The sequence below is a fragment of the Trichoderma asperellum genome, chromosome 1 (genome assembly GCF_020647865.1).
Source record: "Trichoderma asperellum chromosome 1, complete sequence".
In the NCBI taxonomy this organism is placed as follows: Eukaryota; Fungi; Ascomycota; class Sordariomycetes; order Hypocreales; family Hypocreaceae; genus Trichoderma; species Trichoderma asperellum.
This window is the reverse complement of record NC_089415.1, coordinates 5,972,081-5,987,605: the sequence shown is the minus strand read 5'-3', so window position 1 is coordinate 5,987,605 and position 15,525 is coordinate 5,972,081. Positions and strand designations below refer to the sequence as shown.

The window sequence follows — 15,525 nt, the reverse complement described above, 5'->3', positions numbered from 1 at the left end:
CCTTGAGGGGCTCAGAAGCCACTCACTTAGTTATCGCCATTCTCTCATTTTAGAAAAAAAAAAATAAAAAAGTTTCGTCGCAATACGCCGCCACCGAGCAAACCTACGGCATTGGTAAACAAAAGCAATATTTACCCTCGAGCTAGCAGATTTTTGGTCTATATATTCCCGTCGTCACCAATGTTTTCTCTCCCAGCTGCTTGCCCGATTCCCACCAGCCGAGTTCGGTACCAGCTCTCCCAATCCGACGTGATTCCGAGTTATGGACTGTCTGGATCTCTGCGATTTGGATTCCCGAGAGCATGAACCGATTGCGTAGCTGAAGGCCTATAATACTCGACATTACCACACCAATAGCCGACATCACATCTACCGATCTCCGGGCAAAACAAGCCTGTCAACACCATGGCGTCTTCCAATGCCCCTCCAGCGAGCCTTGCTTGGCGGTACGTTCATTCAAGACCTCGATGTTCTCTGCGATGCCTCTCTTGCGTCTGTTGCCTTATGGCGCAATAGAATGAGTGCTCGCAAGCTGTGGACAAGACTGACATTTGTGGCATAGTGACGCCCAGAAGTTGCGCAAGTATCTAGCACGAGACATCGGCAAGCTCCAGCCAGGAAATGGTTCTGGAATCGACATTTCCAAATTCGAAGCGGTAGATAGCCTTTTGGAGAAGTATGCGACCCTGGTTTTTAGAGTTACATGTGAATTTAACTAATGCGCTCGCTCTCGTGTAGGTTCCGCCTCGCTTGTGTATCTACCATTTTTCTCGATTTTGATTTTGCCATCTCCCAGAAAACAGAGGAATATTTATGGCTTATTCATACCTCGATCAATGCCGAGTATCGACGCATCTTGGGCCGGCTCAAGCAATCTTCTCATGCAGTCGAGAAGCGAAAGGTGGAGAAGATGTACAACAACTTCCTGCGCATCGCCCATAAGTTTTATAAAGGATATATCCAGCGCCTATCCGCGTACTATGATATCCCGGAGCTTAAACGAATCGCGCAAGGCATTGAACTTGACCAGCTGGTCGTCGAAGATAAAGTTAGCCCGGTCTCAGAAGATTTACAGCGCAAAGTCCTATACTCTTGCCACCTTACGCTGGTCCATCTGGGAGACTTGACACGATATCGAGTCCAAGCTCGGCATAAGAACTCTGGCTACGAAGGCGCCTTGCTATACTACGGATTGGCTCACCATCTTCAACCTCAATCGGGCTTCGCTTTCCACCAGATGGGGATTATCAACCTCGAACAGGGGAATCATCTAGACGTGGTCTACCACTTTTATCGCGCCTTGGCTGTGAAAAGCCCTCATCCCAATGCTCAGACCAACCTGGAAGCTGAGTTCAAAACGGTTCTAGCCCCTAATGGATCCAAGTCTAGACACAATGTCACTGCACCTCAAGATCATTTCACAATGTGGTTTGTGAAGCTACACGCCTATTTCTATAAAGGAGAGGTGTTTCGTCCACAAGAAGAGTTGGAAGGCGAAGTGATGCACCGGCTTGAGATGGCTTGTCGAAACCCTGCCTCTTCTAACGCTCTCCTAAAGATGGCACAGGTGAATATGCTGGCACACTGCATAGCCTCCGCTCAATATAAAGGTACGTGATATATATGCGCCAACATGCTACTAATTGCTAACTCATCTTGAGCAGAAAACCGGACGGAAACTTCCATGCGCTTTTACCAATACACGCTTCGCTTTAACGCTAAATTTATCTATACGTTCTGCAAAGCCTTCGAGTCTGAGCTTAAAGAGGCTCTTTCTAACGCTGAAGGCCTCGACCACCAATTGGATTCTTCCGAAGAAACGCAAGCAAAGACTTCTGTCATTGAAGCCCTTCTTCCCGTTTTGCGCGTATATGGTATGTGGCTCGCAGCCCGCCGTACCGAGATATCCAGCGTCGCAGATGCGTTTGGGGCAATCATTCCAGAGATGATTCAAAATATGTCGAGAATCTTCACTATACTTTGTGCAGAATATTACAGCCTGGAGAATTTGAAATCTTGCCCATATTTGCTTCCGGAAGACATCCATATCCTGGGATTCCAACCACTCAACGAAGAAGATCTTCCCGAACATTGCAGAGTATACTGCAACGAGGATGGGGATTGCAAGCCTTATCCTCACGCCCTCGAAGACGGCTGCGGTTCACCATCGAGTGAAAGAATAGGAAGAATCCTTGATATCCTCCGCTGCGCGTATTTCTTGGCCAACGATGACGCATACCCTATGGCCTATAAAATTGAGGGAACTGCCCTGATTTTTGACTATCAGCCAGTTGCCGAGAAGCCACAAGCTCAACAGAAAACGGAAGAGGATACGACTCAGGTTGTTGGTGTCTTGAGGGCCGCTGATAAAGAAGATTCAATTCAAACCAAGGTTATCTCCCATGACCAGGCGATCCATGAGCTGGAAGCAACAGAGGTTGCAAAGCCTCCAGTATCAAGCCGGCAGGAAGCCAGTCGACTTTTACTGCATGAAGACGATGATCTTTATGAAGACTCCGAGGCTATGAATCGAGGCGCTGAGACGGTTCTCGACATGGTGGCCCCTTTCTTGAGGCCACTGACCCCTGTTGAAGAGTCTTCATACGGAATGCACACGTCCACTGCCAACGATGTATTTGGTTCACTCAACACAGAAGCAAGCCCCACGGAATCCATCGCATCGGGAAAATTTGCGCCTCTTCCTTGGGCCTGGTTCGGTACGCCGAATCCGCATGGCGCCCGTGACCCGGCACTGCCCGTGAGCCAAAACACTCAGAACGGCGGCCGAAGCACAACGCACTCCCCCAATGCGTCTGTTGCGGCAAGCCATCTCCTTGAGGACCCCTTTACTACGCCTGGCCGTGATGTCTCTGATAATCTTCCGCGCAACATGGCAAACGGAGTCGGCAGCCCACCAAACACATCTGCCCGGAGAATACACCGGGAACAGTTGCTCCAAGCCTTTGGCAATGGCTTAAGTACTCCTCGCACGTCGTCTTTTAGTCACTGGTCGCACAACTCCAACGTCTCGAGACCACCGGGCGTTATGGCGACAATGCAGGAATCGAATCATTACCCGGCATGGACAACCCCGTCGAGCATTTCTTCGTTCTCTCACCCAAGCAGCCTCTACCATGGCACCCCGGCGAATGCTTTACAGTACAACATGCAATTTGCTGTAGATCCGGGTCACGTCTTTCAAGAAGCTCTCTTAAGAGAGACTAATCAGACTATCAATAATCATTTTCAAATTGATAAGACAACATCGAATTATAACAACGCCGTCATGAGATCGGCATACCAAGGCTCGAGCTAGATGAAGGAAGGATAAACAATCTTGGACGAATAATGTTTTGCAATGCTTGTTGAGGTTTTTTCATAGGCGATTGAGATATTGCGATTTAAATTATGTGACTACGACTATGAATGTCAGGGACCCTTTGTGTGGCAGCGCATAATCGCGTACTTTCTACAGCGACATTCTAGCAAATGCTATTTTCTTCTTCTTTTTTTATATGAGGATGGATGGTTCTGGCAATGTTTTAGGTTCTTGGAGCAAAGTTAAGAGAGTAGCCTAGACAGGCAAATGAAATTGCTATTCAGTCCGGAAAAACGAGATTATTGTGATGCGCAGCAAATCTGGTCTATCATTTATCATGAAATAGAGTGAAAGAATCGAAAAAAACACAAACACAAGAATGGTCATGCATCGTGGAGGATGCCGACCTGGTATGCAAAGGGAGCCCACTGCTTCTGGACTCTCTACCTTATTGATGCAAAACGCCGTTGTTGAAACCTATTCCCCCCGTTTTAATCCCTCAACGCCAATTCCTTTCCATTCCTACCGCGGGAATGGATCGATAAGAGTAATGCGCTATCGTAAGGCAATCTAAGAAGATGCCGAGTATGCCTGCTTGGGGAAGGGGTATCTGAAGGGAATAAGTTAGCCCAGGAGAGATGATATGGTTGGGTGGATGGATGAATTGATGGATGAGTGAGTGAACTAATGACGGAACGGCTTTTCTTGCGGTTTTAACTGTGAATTGCATGGGGACATGCGTGAAGGAGAGCGAATAGGAGAAAGGAGAAAGAGAACTTACGAGGGACCAAGCTCCTGAATGCTCAGCTTAGCCAGCCACTGGCCCTTGTCGACGGACTGCTCCAGGGTCTCGCCCTCGACAATACCAGCCAGCAGACCACCAGCAAAGGCGTCACCAGCACCGTTGGTATCGTTGATAAGAGAAGGGTCGATAGCACGAACAGGGATCACCTTGATCTCATCCTCGCCCTGGACAGCGACCAGAGTGGGCTCGGTGCCCTGAGTGATGATGGCAACACGCTTCCTCTGGGTGTTCTTCTTGGGAAGGTTGGCCAGAAACTTGACCACGTCCTTAGGCTCCTTGGAAGGAAGGTCGTGGGCCACAGCGTAGGCTTCGGCCTCGGCCTCGTTGCCGATGATGTAGTCCCAGTAGGGGGCGCTGGCGTCGACGACCTCCTTGAAGAACTGGGGGATGAAGGGAGCAGAGAGAGACACAGCGAAGATCTTGTTCTTGGCGGCGGCTTCCTCAGCAAGGGCCATGATGGCGGGAGGGCAGACTGCGAACCGTTTGCGTTAATACATGTGTCGTAATGTTAATGGATAGGTGCAATTCAGATCTGCTTGGACATTTCTGTTCTCATACTTACCGGTGAAGTGGTAGCCTCCAATGTAGTAGACCTCGGCGTTCTCGACGAGAGCCCAGTTCTCGGGCTTCTTCAGGTGGTCCAGGTCGTAGTGGTTGGCAGCGCCGAGGTCAGTGCAGAGACTGCGGTTGTGGCCGGTGATGACGACGCCGCATCGGCCGGTGGGCTCCTTCTCGTCGACGCGGTACTCGACACGCAGGCCGGCGGTCTTGACGGCATCGTGCAGGGTGGCGGCGTACTTGTCGTTGCCGACGCCGCCGAAGTAGACGACGCTGTTGGGGGGCAGGATGTACTGGGCGCCACGGGCGGTGTTCTGGGCAGCACCACCGGCGATGAGCTTGGCGTCGAAGTTGTTGAGGAGGTCCTCGTAGAGGCCGAGGTGCTCCTTCTCGGCGAGGATGGCGTCGTTGGCCTTGAGGTTGTACTTCTTCAGCAGGGCCTCATCACCGACGGCCTGGATGTCTGTGATTGCGGCAATGTCAGCGACCAGTTGCTTGCTTGGGTAATATTTGCTTTTGGCAGCTTTATTTTTTTGGGGGATGAGGGGTCCTTTCAGCAATCTGCGCTTCTAATACGTACCGAGAAGAGGGTTCTCCAGGCAGACGAGGCGGAAATCCTTGGTGGCAGCCATTGTGATCTGAGGTATGAAGAGCAAGAAATCTGGAGGATTCTTTTACTATGCAAGGTAGAGATTGATATGGGATTGAGGAGAAGATGGGAATTGCTCTGGAGGGGCTTCTCGCAAGCGCATGTGGTAATTTAGCGGGACGTGGTTTTTTTTCTGGGGCCTGTGCTTATTCTGGAGGGGTGAGGACAGCCCCTGTCTTTTTACTGGATGAGGCAGAGCTGGCTGCTTGCAAGTCTGGGTCTGCGTATATGGCAGACAGAAATACAGAATTTTGCCAATTGGCTATTGACGCGAGCCCCTGATTGTCAGAGAAGATATTATTTAACGATGAAAATTTGCATTATCTCAGAGATTATAGGAGGAAAAAAGAAGAAGAAGAAAAAGATAAAAAATAAAATAAAAAAGAAATAAAATATGTTTTAGGCTTAGGCTAGGACAATGCCTGTCAGCTTTGGCACCTTCCGGCGTGCGGAGGTCGGCGACTTTTCTCAACTTTTTTACCCCCCTCGTAGCTTCACTTGGGTTGGAGGATTTATTGCGCCAGGTAATTAACAAAGTATTGGCGCGGAGGAAGACTTTTTTGATTGCGTAGAATCAATGTCCCAATTGAGTCTGGTTGATTTTATCTTTGATCATATACTTTTCCTGTTTGCCGCTTCTCGTGTCTTTTCCACCTGTTTGATAGCTCTATTAGGTAAAGGATGCAAATGCAGCTACCTACATGCAGATAAATGTCCCGATCCTAAGGATTAATTTGAAAGTTGTCATTTATGGATCATTTTACGAGATTTGAGAGTATAGATTATGGGATTCGGCTTACAGGCATATCTGCTTGTTTCAGGCAAATAGCAGTCATGTATTGTTGGAATACAAAACGGGCCCTGCTCTTACTGAACGAGGTTACTATCCTTATATGGGATTTCTATTCTGACATGTACTGAGTTATAAAGATTGCAAGACAACAGCACAATAATTCAGCCCATCAAGTGTCCATGCCGTCTTTAGGCTTACTCTCCTCCCAATTGAGTCAATAATCCTTTCATATCGAGTTAAGAGTGAGCCACAGATGGGAATTAATGTCAATTACAATGGATATCTAACTTTTTTTTTATTATGTATCCTCACTGTCATGCGCCGGCTCATTCACATCGGAAGATTGCAAGGGAATTTGGCTCGTAGTTTGTTTTTGTTTTGCAACGAAATGTCATAATAGTACTTGCCAGAGGAGCCGTGTCAAGTTTCGTTCCTGAGCAGTACCATCCATAGTAAGAAAGCCACTGAACACCATCCCAATGAGACCATGAATTTTAGCCACCTTACTCCTTTGTCTTCTGAGTACCACGGAGCAGACCTGTCCTTCTGGCAGCAATAAGACCGGCCTTCTGTCCCTGGACGGCGTACCGTGAAATGGTAGAGGCCTTACCAATGTGCTGGTGGTTACCCTGTTATGGGGGTCAGCGTCTGCGTTATTCTGTCTAATCAAGCTGGGGAAACTTACACCACCGTGAGGGTGGTCCACGGGGTTCATGGCAACACCACGAGTCTTGGGCCAGCTGTTACGCTTGACAGCGAACTTGTGCTTGGCACGAGAAGCCTCTGTTCGATTATTAGTATCTGGTCTCCAAATTTCCCGTAATATCTTTTTCTCCTTCTCTTTCTCTCCAAAATTATGACCAGGATAGGGATTAAAACGTACTCAACAGAGGCTTGTCGGTACGGCCACCACCGGCAACGATACCGATCATTCCACGGGATCGGGAGTGGACGACCTTCTTGGCACCAGAGGGCAGCTTGATACGGGTCTTGCCCTCATCGGGGTTGTGGCCAACAATGGTGATGTAGCCACCAGAGTTACGGCCGAGAGTACCACGGTCACCAATCTTCTCCTCGACGTTTGAGACAACGGTACCCTCAGGCATCTCACCAACGGGCAGGACGTTGCCGACGGTAAGAGCAGCACGCTTTCCGGCGTAGATGAACTGGCCAGTGTACATGCCCTCGTTGGCGATGAAGGTCTCGGTAACCTGCTTGTACTTGTAAGGGTGACGGAACTGCACCTTAGCAAGAGGAGCACCACGACCTATATGCAAAGAATTCCCCTCGTTAGCCCGCAGTCCCTTTCGTGAATTTCCATCTCTAATCGGATTTTTTTTTTCGACGTTCGTTCGGAGACTAACCAGGGTCGTGGATGATGTCCTTCACGATACCGCGGACGTAGCCATGGCGTTCGGCGAAATCGAGGTTGCGGAACTTGGCAGGGGCCTTGTTCAGGCGGGTGTTGGCCGCTGTTTTCGAAATTGTTAGAAATCTCGTGAGACGCATTGGAGCAATTCGATGCGCATCGACGGCGGCTACTCACTGAAGATGGAGCCACGGCCCTTTCTCTGGTTGCGAATAACTCTACCCATGGTGACTCGACGTCGCTGGCTGCGATGTTTCGGGTAGCTGTGAACGGGATTGATGTCAGTGCGAAACCGCCAGCAGGGCGAGAGGTTCAAACTTTACCTGGCTCCGGCCTTGGTGTTTTGACAAAGAGGCGCTCGCTTGCGGCCTTCAGATAATTTTTGTGTGCGGGACCGCTGCCACAATGAGGAGCCCTGACCACGTGATCGAAAATTTCCGCCGCGCGCATTGGTCCACTTGCAAGTATCTTGTACCCTTGCATCTCGCTCTCCCCTAGCGCATAAGGCACTGGACCCCGACAACCCCACATCCTTTACTCCGTATTTCTCCCATGAGCGAAGACCTCAGTGACGTGCTGCGAGATTGAGCGTCTTCAAGACCCCAAACGCGTGGCGCAGAGTGCTATGGAAGCAGCGTGTTGCTAAGCATATGCCACTGCATGCACTCTTTGTGAAATATATTTCCTTGCTAACCTTGTGTTTTCTGCTCTGTTCTTAACGTCTCTTCTCCGCCTGATGAAAGGGCTCGACATGTGACGGACGCCTATCTATCGCTTATCAACGAGGCACTCCTCTCGTCGATTTGTGCGTTTGCTTGGGATCTTTCACTGAGAATATTTTCAGCTTTTGAATTGCACCCGGCTTAGCAGAAGATGTGATATTCTACTTCGTGGATCGCTGCTATTCTATCTTTCCGGCTACTAAGACAGTCTAACCAAGTGGTTTAGACCTGAGCAATGATTGAATTTTATCATTGACAGCCAGACTTGTACTCCTTTTTTTTCCCGATATGGACGCCGCTTTATTTTCAACTCCTTGAAAGATGGCTGACGACTTCACTAAGCTGCCGTGGTGTCTCTGACACATTGCCAGTGGGGTCGGGTCGCAGGCTGAACCATAATCTCCAGGAGTAGAACTTCGTGCGTGGCGATCATACATCGCCTTGCGTTAGGAGCGATGACAGAATTCAACAAAATCTCGAACCAGTAAGCTCCCTTATTCCTTATTCCATAATCAAAACAGAGATTGCAGTCTATGATCTCTTTGATCTTTCCCATCCTGAAAACCGTTGACTGACGATGCAGATAGGGCTGGCATAAATTGCCTCATGCATGGTTTAGCCGGGTTGGTGCACACCTCAGAAATATTATTTGTGTAGCTCTGGGTTGCTTTGCTGGCTCTGGATACAACGGTATTGCTATGGCTAAGCCTATTGCGAGATTGACCAAAAATGCATGTGGTGCAGCGCTGGCTTGGATGCGGGGGAACTCTTTAAAATCCAAGACTGATGGAAATCTTGGGTCACCAAGCAATGAATTTGCGGTATGAACGACATTTGGCTGGATTTGAATACTGGCGACCAGGTTAATCGGGCAGCCTGACCCAGCTTGGCCAAAGCTCTGCCTACTTTGGCATTGCCGATGCTCTGCGAAGAGCCAGAATGAGACGGGATCGGGGGCTCCAGGCCTCACAATGGCATGCGCGGGCAATGGTTGTGCCGAAATACGGCCTGGGTGTAAAGGAAGATGAACAAGTTAGACATCTAAGACGGGAGACTGTGATCCAGGCGTCTTCTAATTGCATGATTAAGGCTTCCTTGCTTGACTACGTGACTGGCGACTACCACTTGATAACCCCCCTTGGCCTATCAGAATTGATATGTAGCTAGTGCATCCACATCTCTTCAACAGACGACGTGCCTCATCCACCTCCCTCCTTCACACACTCGGCACTTGCATCGCCAGAAGCCAACTCCAGCGCCATGGCTGCCGCAGACGATGATTCCTCTGATCTTTCCTCCTTATCGTCATTATCCCCCATTCCCTCGGATGATGAGTTGGACGACCTTAGTGATGACGCGCCAACCGGATCTAAGTCGGGAATTCTAAAGTTCTTCCCCAAATTATCAGAGAAGCCGCCAAAAGAGCCTTCGCCGCCGCCGCGCAAACGGTCGCCCTCGCCACCTCACGAATATGTGCTCGCGGACAACCCAGACATTGCAGTACGTAACGACTTGTCGCAAACGCATTCCCCTCTCCCCCAATGCACGCTGGTTTTGCTTGGCAACGGAATCGCGTTCAAAGCTTTTGGTGACGCGAAATTTCGCGTGCAGACGTCATCGGACTCTACTAACAGCCGCAGTTTCTGGTAATGTTTAGAAGCCGCTTCAGCGACGCATTTCCAAAATCCCTTTCGCATTTCGGACCGCAAGAATTAGAACGAGATGTTGTCGAACCTATACCCGGCGATCGAGCAGAACATTTTTTGTGCGCCGTCCTCGGACTCCTCCTGAACCGGAAACAAGATATCAAGTATGGTTTATCTTGCCTCGTCCAACATTGCGCGAAACGCTCAACTAACTGATTTTCTTTTTTCCCTTTTTCTCCACTCAGAGCAGGACATTATGGCAGAGCATTGGAAGATGCCATTGCGTCTCACAAGAACCAATGGCCGTCCTCATGGAACGATAAAAGCCCGCTGTCCGGCGGCGGCACTTTTAGTTCTATGAGTCCAACCGAAAGGGTGAGTGCTCTTTTTAAATAACTAGATAAAACAGTTGAGAGGCCTTGAGAGGTAAAAAAACAGAATTGGCTGACCCTACTTCCGCAGTTAAATCTACTGCGCACTCTTGTCCTCTGGGCTATGTCCTCGTCCGATACCCTCAAGAGCTTGATCAACCAATCCTATAAGCAAAATCGCCACGAAGACGATATTAACCAGCCGAGAGCAGTTCAACCATGGGGCTCTGACGGAGATAAGCGTCGTTACTTTTTGGTTGAGGGGCAAGACGACACTGCCTTCCGCGTATATCGTGAGAGTAACCCTGCTGGCGCCAACCGAACTTGGTGGAGCGTTGCTGGAACCATAGAAGAGCTCAAAGCCCTCGCAGAGAAGCTGGAAATTAAAGATGGAGGCCCTAAAGCCAAGAAGCTCAGCCAGAAAATACTTCAAGCCATCCCGCGATTCGAGGCGGGAGACGAGGTGAAATTTCCTTGCCAATTCTACTTATTTTCATGAATCTTGAAACTAAATATATTATAGAAACGGAAACGGCGAGAATATCGACAGATGCGCAAAGAACAGTTCAAGCGCCCCGAGCCCGGATTTTCACTATACGAGGGCCGCACTCGTGGCAAGCGAATGAAGTACACATATTCCGACGACGAAGACATATTCTCAGACTCGACTGGTTATAGACGCTCAGCTCGCAATACCGGAACGCACACGCCAGCAGAAACCGGACCTGTCACTACATCAAGCGGTCGAACTATAAGAGCTCCTCCTCGGCTTAACGTGACCACCGGAGAAGATCTTGCTACTGGCGTCCAAAATGATGCTCTGGAAGTTGCCGCAGAGACTGGAAGGTCGCGTAGATCGGCTGCGGCAAATCATGGAACTAATGACTCCATGGATACAGACGAGGAGAGTGAGGCTGAGTTTGGTGATGATGAGGATGATGTCGATGCTCAGATTCCTGAAGAATCGGAAGACGAGGATGAATTCAAAGACGAGGTCATGGATGAGGAGGACTTGGAAATGCAGTCCCAAACTTTGGTGGTGAAACTCTCAGTAACTCCACCTAAACTGAAGGGAGTTCTCGCTCCAAGCGAGTTGCTTCCGGCCTCAAATGAAAGCGACGTAAAGGATGTGACGGCCGGACCGCCAGATACGCCTACCCCAAAACAACAAGTGTTTGAAACAGAAGTTTTGGTTCCAACACCCGGCACAAAGACGACTGAGAGGCATGCTACCCCGGAGCCTATTGATCGACAGGTTTTGGGACAACCATCTATATCATCGACCTCATTGGCGTTCCGAGGCAGCCCTGAAAAGCAGCCGGCGCAGCTGGTGGCCGGAAGTGTTAATTATGGTAGCCAGGAATAAGAGACCCCTGCTTGCCTTGAATGGCTATTGATGTTTCTCAACGGAGTTATGGTCTATTAAGCGACGGATGACCCGATTAATTAGTGTGCAATCGGTTGAATCTATGGATTTTAGAACGGGGGACATGACAACGGACGGAAAAAAAAAAAGTCTCCCTCAGCAAGGGTCTGCGACCTAACCTATGAAGCGCAAACAAAAGGGTTCTCAGGTGTGGAAAAATGGGTCTAGAGGCCAAATGTTTTTGATTTGATTTATCTATACTACTAGACAAAAAGGGACAGGGTAATGACCTTCACATAACTGATAAGATATTAATACAAACTCATGTAGGACGGGTATTTGTTATTCTTTTGTTTTAGATACGTTTCCTGGAATTGGGCTGGCTCCAGTTGTTCACTCCAAACCACCATCTCCTGAAACGAACACCTACTGAGTCGCCATTTACCCTGACGCTCTTGTTCCAATGCTGCCATCCAGCCATGGCTAAGTTGAGCAAGACGCCTTGAGCTAGGGGCATTAATACCTGTTCACCCGATCAGTATTGTGCGTCGTCGCAGCGGGCTAAGAAGGGTTGAGAGATACCTGGCTCTTGATTGTAGCGAGCACTACTTTCCACCACGTATCTGCAGACTCGATGCTGCGGAGATAGCTCTGCTCGAATCGCAAGTCTGGGAGGGGAGGGAGATTGTAGTGCTTCTTTGGAGGCCGCAGGACGCTATACGGAATATCATGATCATCGTCGTCGATATGACTGCGCTTCACCTCATGAATGTCTACCAGCTCTGCCTTGTCAGCTGCAGTGGATGGCGCAATATCCTGCCGGGGGTCGGGATGTCTTTTGATATGACCGGCCTGGATGGTGCTGGCGACCTCGGTGGGGAGTGATGAGTCCATTGTGAGGGGATAGAATAGCGCTGCTTCGGGCCCCAATGTTGATATGAACAGGTTACCCGGCCCTTTTTTCTCTTGGCCTCAATTCGCGCCCTGCTTGTAGTTCGTTGCACGCGCTCCCAAAGTATCGCTATTAGTTATTCCCGAGGCTCGTCCTGGGATCATCCAACTCATTGACGGAGTTTTGCCGGGCGGTGAGTATGGAGGCGAAACTGAGCTGACTGCATGTCTCCCTTACGCTACGCTGTGACGTCGAGCGCTTACCTAATGCGCCGCCGTGACCTCAGTGGTTGTCGGCCCGCCCGTTTTAGGCGGGTTGCGGCCTGGAAAGCCTTTGGTTTTGGCTTTTTAGCAGCCTGGAGGCCCCGTAGCGCCAGCCAGCCATTGGGGTAGTAGGGTAAAAATACCACAACCCAAACTTGCATCTCGCATCCAACAAAACAACCGCTGCTCTCCCTCGACCAGCCAGTGTCACGCTCGCACGCGCCGGCGCCCTCAATCTTGGACCTGTCAAAGCGGCGGGATAAAAAAAATTAATATTTTTCTCCAAGCGCCTCTCTTTCAATCTCCTTCACCATGAGCGAACCTCAGAGCGGCGAGGCGGAGAAGAACGTGAGTCTCCCTCCAGAAAAAAATAAGAGCGAAAAATACCTGAAAATATTTTTGGCCCCTGATTTGCCCCTCCTTGCCTCGTGCCCCGCGCTGGCATCAATAACGCCAAATATGCAGCAACAGCGACATCTAACAAATTTTATCAATAGATCGAGATCTGGAAGATCAAAAAGTTGGTCAAGCGCCTCGAGGCCGCCCGAGGAAATGGAACTTCTATGATTTCCCTCGTCATCCGTACGTTTCGCCCGTCGCAGACCGCTTTCGCAATAGCTCGATCGATGTTACTAACTATGACACAGCTCCCAAGGATCAGGTGTCGCGTATCGCTAAGATGTTGGCTGAAGAATACGTATGGAATAAACCTCGCTGATTGCTCAAATCTATAACATGGATTTTTTTTTTGTTCGCTGACAACCCCGCAGGGCACTGCCTCCAACATCAAGTCTCGTGTCAACCGACAGTCCGTGTTGTCCGCCATCACATCGACCCAGCAGCGTCTTAAACTGTACAACAAGGTCCCTCCAAACGGCCTGGTCGTGTACTGTGGTGAAATCTTGACCTCGGAAGGAAAGGAGCGAAAGGTCAATATTGACTTTGAGCCATTTAAGCCTATCAACACCTCGCTGTATCTTTGCGACAACAAGTTCCACACCGAAGCCCTCGCTGAGCTGCTCGAATCCGACCAGAAATTCGGCTTCATCATCATGGACGGTAACGGTGCACTGTTCGGTACCCTTAGTGGCAACACTCGTGAAATTGTGCACAAGTTCTCCGTCGATCTCCCCAAGAAGCACGGTCGTGGTGGTCAGTCCGCTCTGCGTTTCGCTCGTCTTCGTGAGGAAAAGCGTCACAACTACGTCCGCAAGGTTGCTGAGTTGGCTGTGCAAAACTTCATCACTGCCGACAAGGTCAACGTCGCTGGTCTTATTCTCGCTGGTTCCGCCGATTTCAAGAATGATCTCAACGCCTCCGACATGTTCGACAACCGTCTGGCTGTCAAGGTTATCAAGGTTGTTGACGTTTCCTACGGTGGTGAAAACGGCTTCAACCAGGCCATTGAGCTGTCTGCTGAAACTCTCGGAAATGTCAAGTTCATCCAGGAGAAGAAGCTTATTGGCAAGTACTTTGAAGAAATTAGCCAGGATACCGGCAAGGTCTGCTATGGTATCGATGATACTTTGAAGGCTCTGGAGCTTGGTGCTGTGGAGACTCTCATCATCTTTGAGAACCTTGAAATCACTCGCTGGATTCTGAAGGATAGCGAGGGAGCTGAGGTTATTCTGCACACTACCAAGCAGCAGGAGACAGGCAACCGAGAGAAGTTCCTGGACAAGACAACCGGCCAAGAGATGGACATTGTTTCACAGGAGTCATTCCTTGAATGGATTGCTGAGCACTACAAGGATTTCGGTACCACTCTCGAGTTCGTGTCCGACAGATCAACTGAGGGCAACCAGTTTGTCAAGGGATTCGGTGGTATCGGTGGTATTCTGCGTTACAAGGTCAACTTTGAACAGTTGGCAGATCTCGACGAGGACGATGATGACTACTACGACGGTAAGAACATCACTTTTTCAATTGCGAAATTCTACCGTACAAATGCTAACTCGAATGCATAGATTGACCAACCGATTCCCTCGTGGAGAGCGAGGGACCTACTCAAGTCAACCCGTCCGCGCACGATGAGAACGACGTGCCTCACGACCCTTCGGGATCAGGAGATGCCGCGCCGTTGTCATTTGCTCAAAGGAGCTTGATGCGAAGCGCTGGTCGAGTGCCTTCCTACCAGGCCCACCAGACGACGCGACCAAGTCCACTTCGCGCAACTATGACGGCCACTTGAGTTTTATCATTAAAAGAAAGAGGGTAGGCTTGCACAACAACTTGTATACAGATGCATATATATGTATATGCATCTCCTTAACATGGCCTCAAACTAATGCCCACCTTTCTTAGATGTCGTCTGCATAGCTGGAACCGGCGTGATGATGGGATGGAGTAGATGCTAGGAGGCGCCTTCAGACAAAAGGGAATAATCGTGCTTACGTGTCCTTATCGTCAATTATTAGAGAAGAACGCGTGGCATTTCGACTTAAACGTTGGCATTTTGATTTTGCCTACAGACTTGTTTCGAAATTAGATAGCTCTCATCTGCAGGACAAGAAGCCAGGAATTGAAATTGACGCTCCTTTGTTGCATTAGAAGATGCTGGTTTGGTACTAAAACAGTTGTAAACAAGCGTGAGCTGTGAATAATCTTCTTATACTGCTGATATTGCTGAATACCCATTTGCTACCTACCTAGTAGGTAGGGGTATGCATCATGCACGCGGCTTGATTGCTGCGCCATGGTGGTCGGAATAAATGCTACGTACAGGACTACGTCATCAGTGCAGCAGTGTTATCGATACTGCCGTAGTTGGCG

The 15,525-nt window shown here is 49.4% G+C and overlaps 6 protein-coding genes across 7 annotated transcripts; 3 read left to right on the top strand and 3 right to left on the bottom strand.

Moving 5' to 3' along the window:
- Positions 1–50: 50 nt before the first annotated feature.
- On the top strand, positions 51–3,699 carry TrAFT101_001860 (uncharacterized protein). Its single transcript, XM_024903622.2, has 4 exons — positions 51–446; positions 563–676; positions 739–1,610; positions 1,665–3,699. Exons 1-4 carry the CDS (start codon positions 406–408, stop codon positions 3,314–3,316), a joined length of 2,679 nt encoding a protein of 892 aa, XP_024762979.1. The 5' UTR covers positions 51–405; the 3' UTR covers positions 3,317–3,699.
- On the bottom strand, positions 3,572–5,639 carry TrAFT101_001859 (uncharacterized protein). Its single transcript, XM_024907799.2, has 4 exons — positions 5,263–5,639; positions 4,687–5,145; positions 4,101–4,596; positions 3,572–3,929 (listed from the first exon to the last, which is right to left on the bottom strand). The coding sequence occupies exons 1-4, from the start codon at positions 5,312–5,314 to the stop codon at positions 3,890–3,892; spliced, it is 1,047 nt and encodes a 348-aa protein (XP_024762978.1). The 5' UTR covers positions 5,315–5,639; the 3' UTR covers positions 3,572–3,889.
- A 733-nt stretch (positions 5,640–6,372) lies between these two features.
- On the bottom strand, positions 6,373–7,827 carry RPL2 (60S ribosomal protein uL2). The gene is made up of 6 exons (XM_024907798.2): positions 7,817–7,827; positions 7,671–7,756; positions 7,489–7,596; positions 7,008–7,391; positions 6,810–6,907; positions 6,373–6,753 (listed from the first exon to the last, which is right to left on the bottom strand). The coding sequence occupies exons 2-6, from the start codon at positions 7,717–7,719 to the stop codon at positions 6,628–6,630; spliced, it is 765 nt and encodes a 254-aa protein (XP_024762977.1). The 5' UTR covers positions 7,720–7,756; positions 7,817–7,827; the 3' UTR covers positions 6,373–6,627.
- A 188-nt stretch (positions 7,828–8,015) lies between these two features.
- Positions 8,016–11,936, top strand: TrAFT101_001857 (uncharacterized protein). Its single transcript, XM_024899539.2, has 6 exons — positions 8,016–8,699; positions 8,803–9,715; positions 9,856–10,025; positions 10,107–10,236; positions 10,324–10,695; positions 10,756–11,936. The coding sequence occupies exons 2-6, from the start codon at positions 9,476–9,478 to the stop codon at positions 11,596–11,598; spliced, it is 1,755 nt and encodes a 584-aa protein (XP_024762976.1). The 5' UTR covers positions 8,016–8,699; positions 8,803–9,475; the 3' UTR covers positions 11,599–11,936.
- TrAFT101_001856 (uncharacterized protein) lies at positions 11,822–12,865 on the bottom strand. Its single transcript, XM_024905211.2, has 2 exons — positions 12,181–12,865; positions 11,822–12,121 (listed from the first exon to the last, which is right to left on the bottom strand). The coding sequence occupies exons 1-2, from the start codon at positions 12,490–12,492 to the stop codon at positions 11,954–11,956; spliced, it is 480 nt and encodes a 159-aa protein (XP_024762975.1). The 5' UTR covers positions 12,493–12,865; the 3' UTR covers positions 11,822–11,953.
- A 39-nt stretch (positions 12,866–12,904) lies between these two features.
- On the top strand, positions 12,905–15,432 carry SU2 (Eukaryotic peptide chain release factor subunit 1). Of its 2 annotated transcripts, none has more exons than XM_066126449.1 (5): positions 12,905–13,101; positions 13,251–13,335; positions 13,401–13,450; positions 13,524–14,658; positions 14,721–15,432. In XM_066126449.1, exons 1-5 carry the CDS (start codon positions 13,066–13,068, stop codon positions 14,723–14,725), a joined length of 1,311 nt encoding a protein of 436 aa, XP_065982552.1. In that variant the 5' UTR covers positions 12,905–13,065; the 3' UTR covers positions 14,726–15,432. The 2 variants fall into 2 exon arrangements, with proteins under 2 accessions (XP_065982552.1, XP_065982553.1); XM_066126450.1 differs by having other exon boundaries at positions 13,251–13,450; positions 14,721–14,967; positions 15,058–15,344.
- The last annotated feature ends 93 nt before the right edge of the window (positions 15,433–15,525 follow it).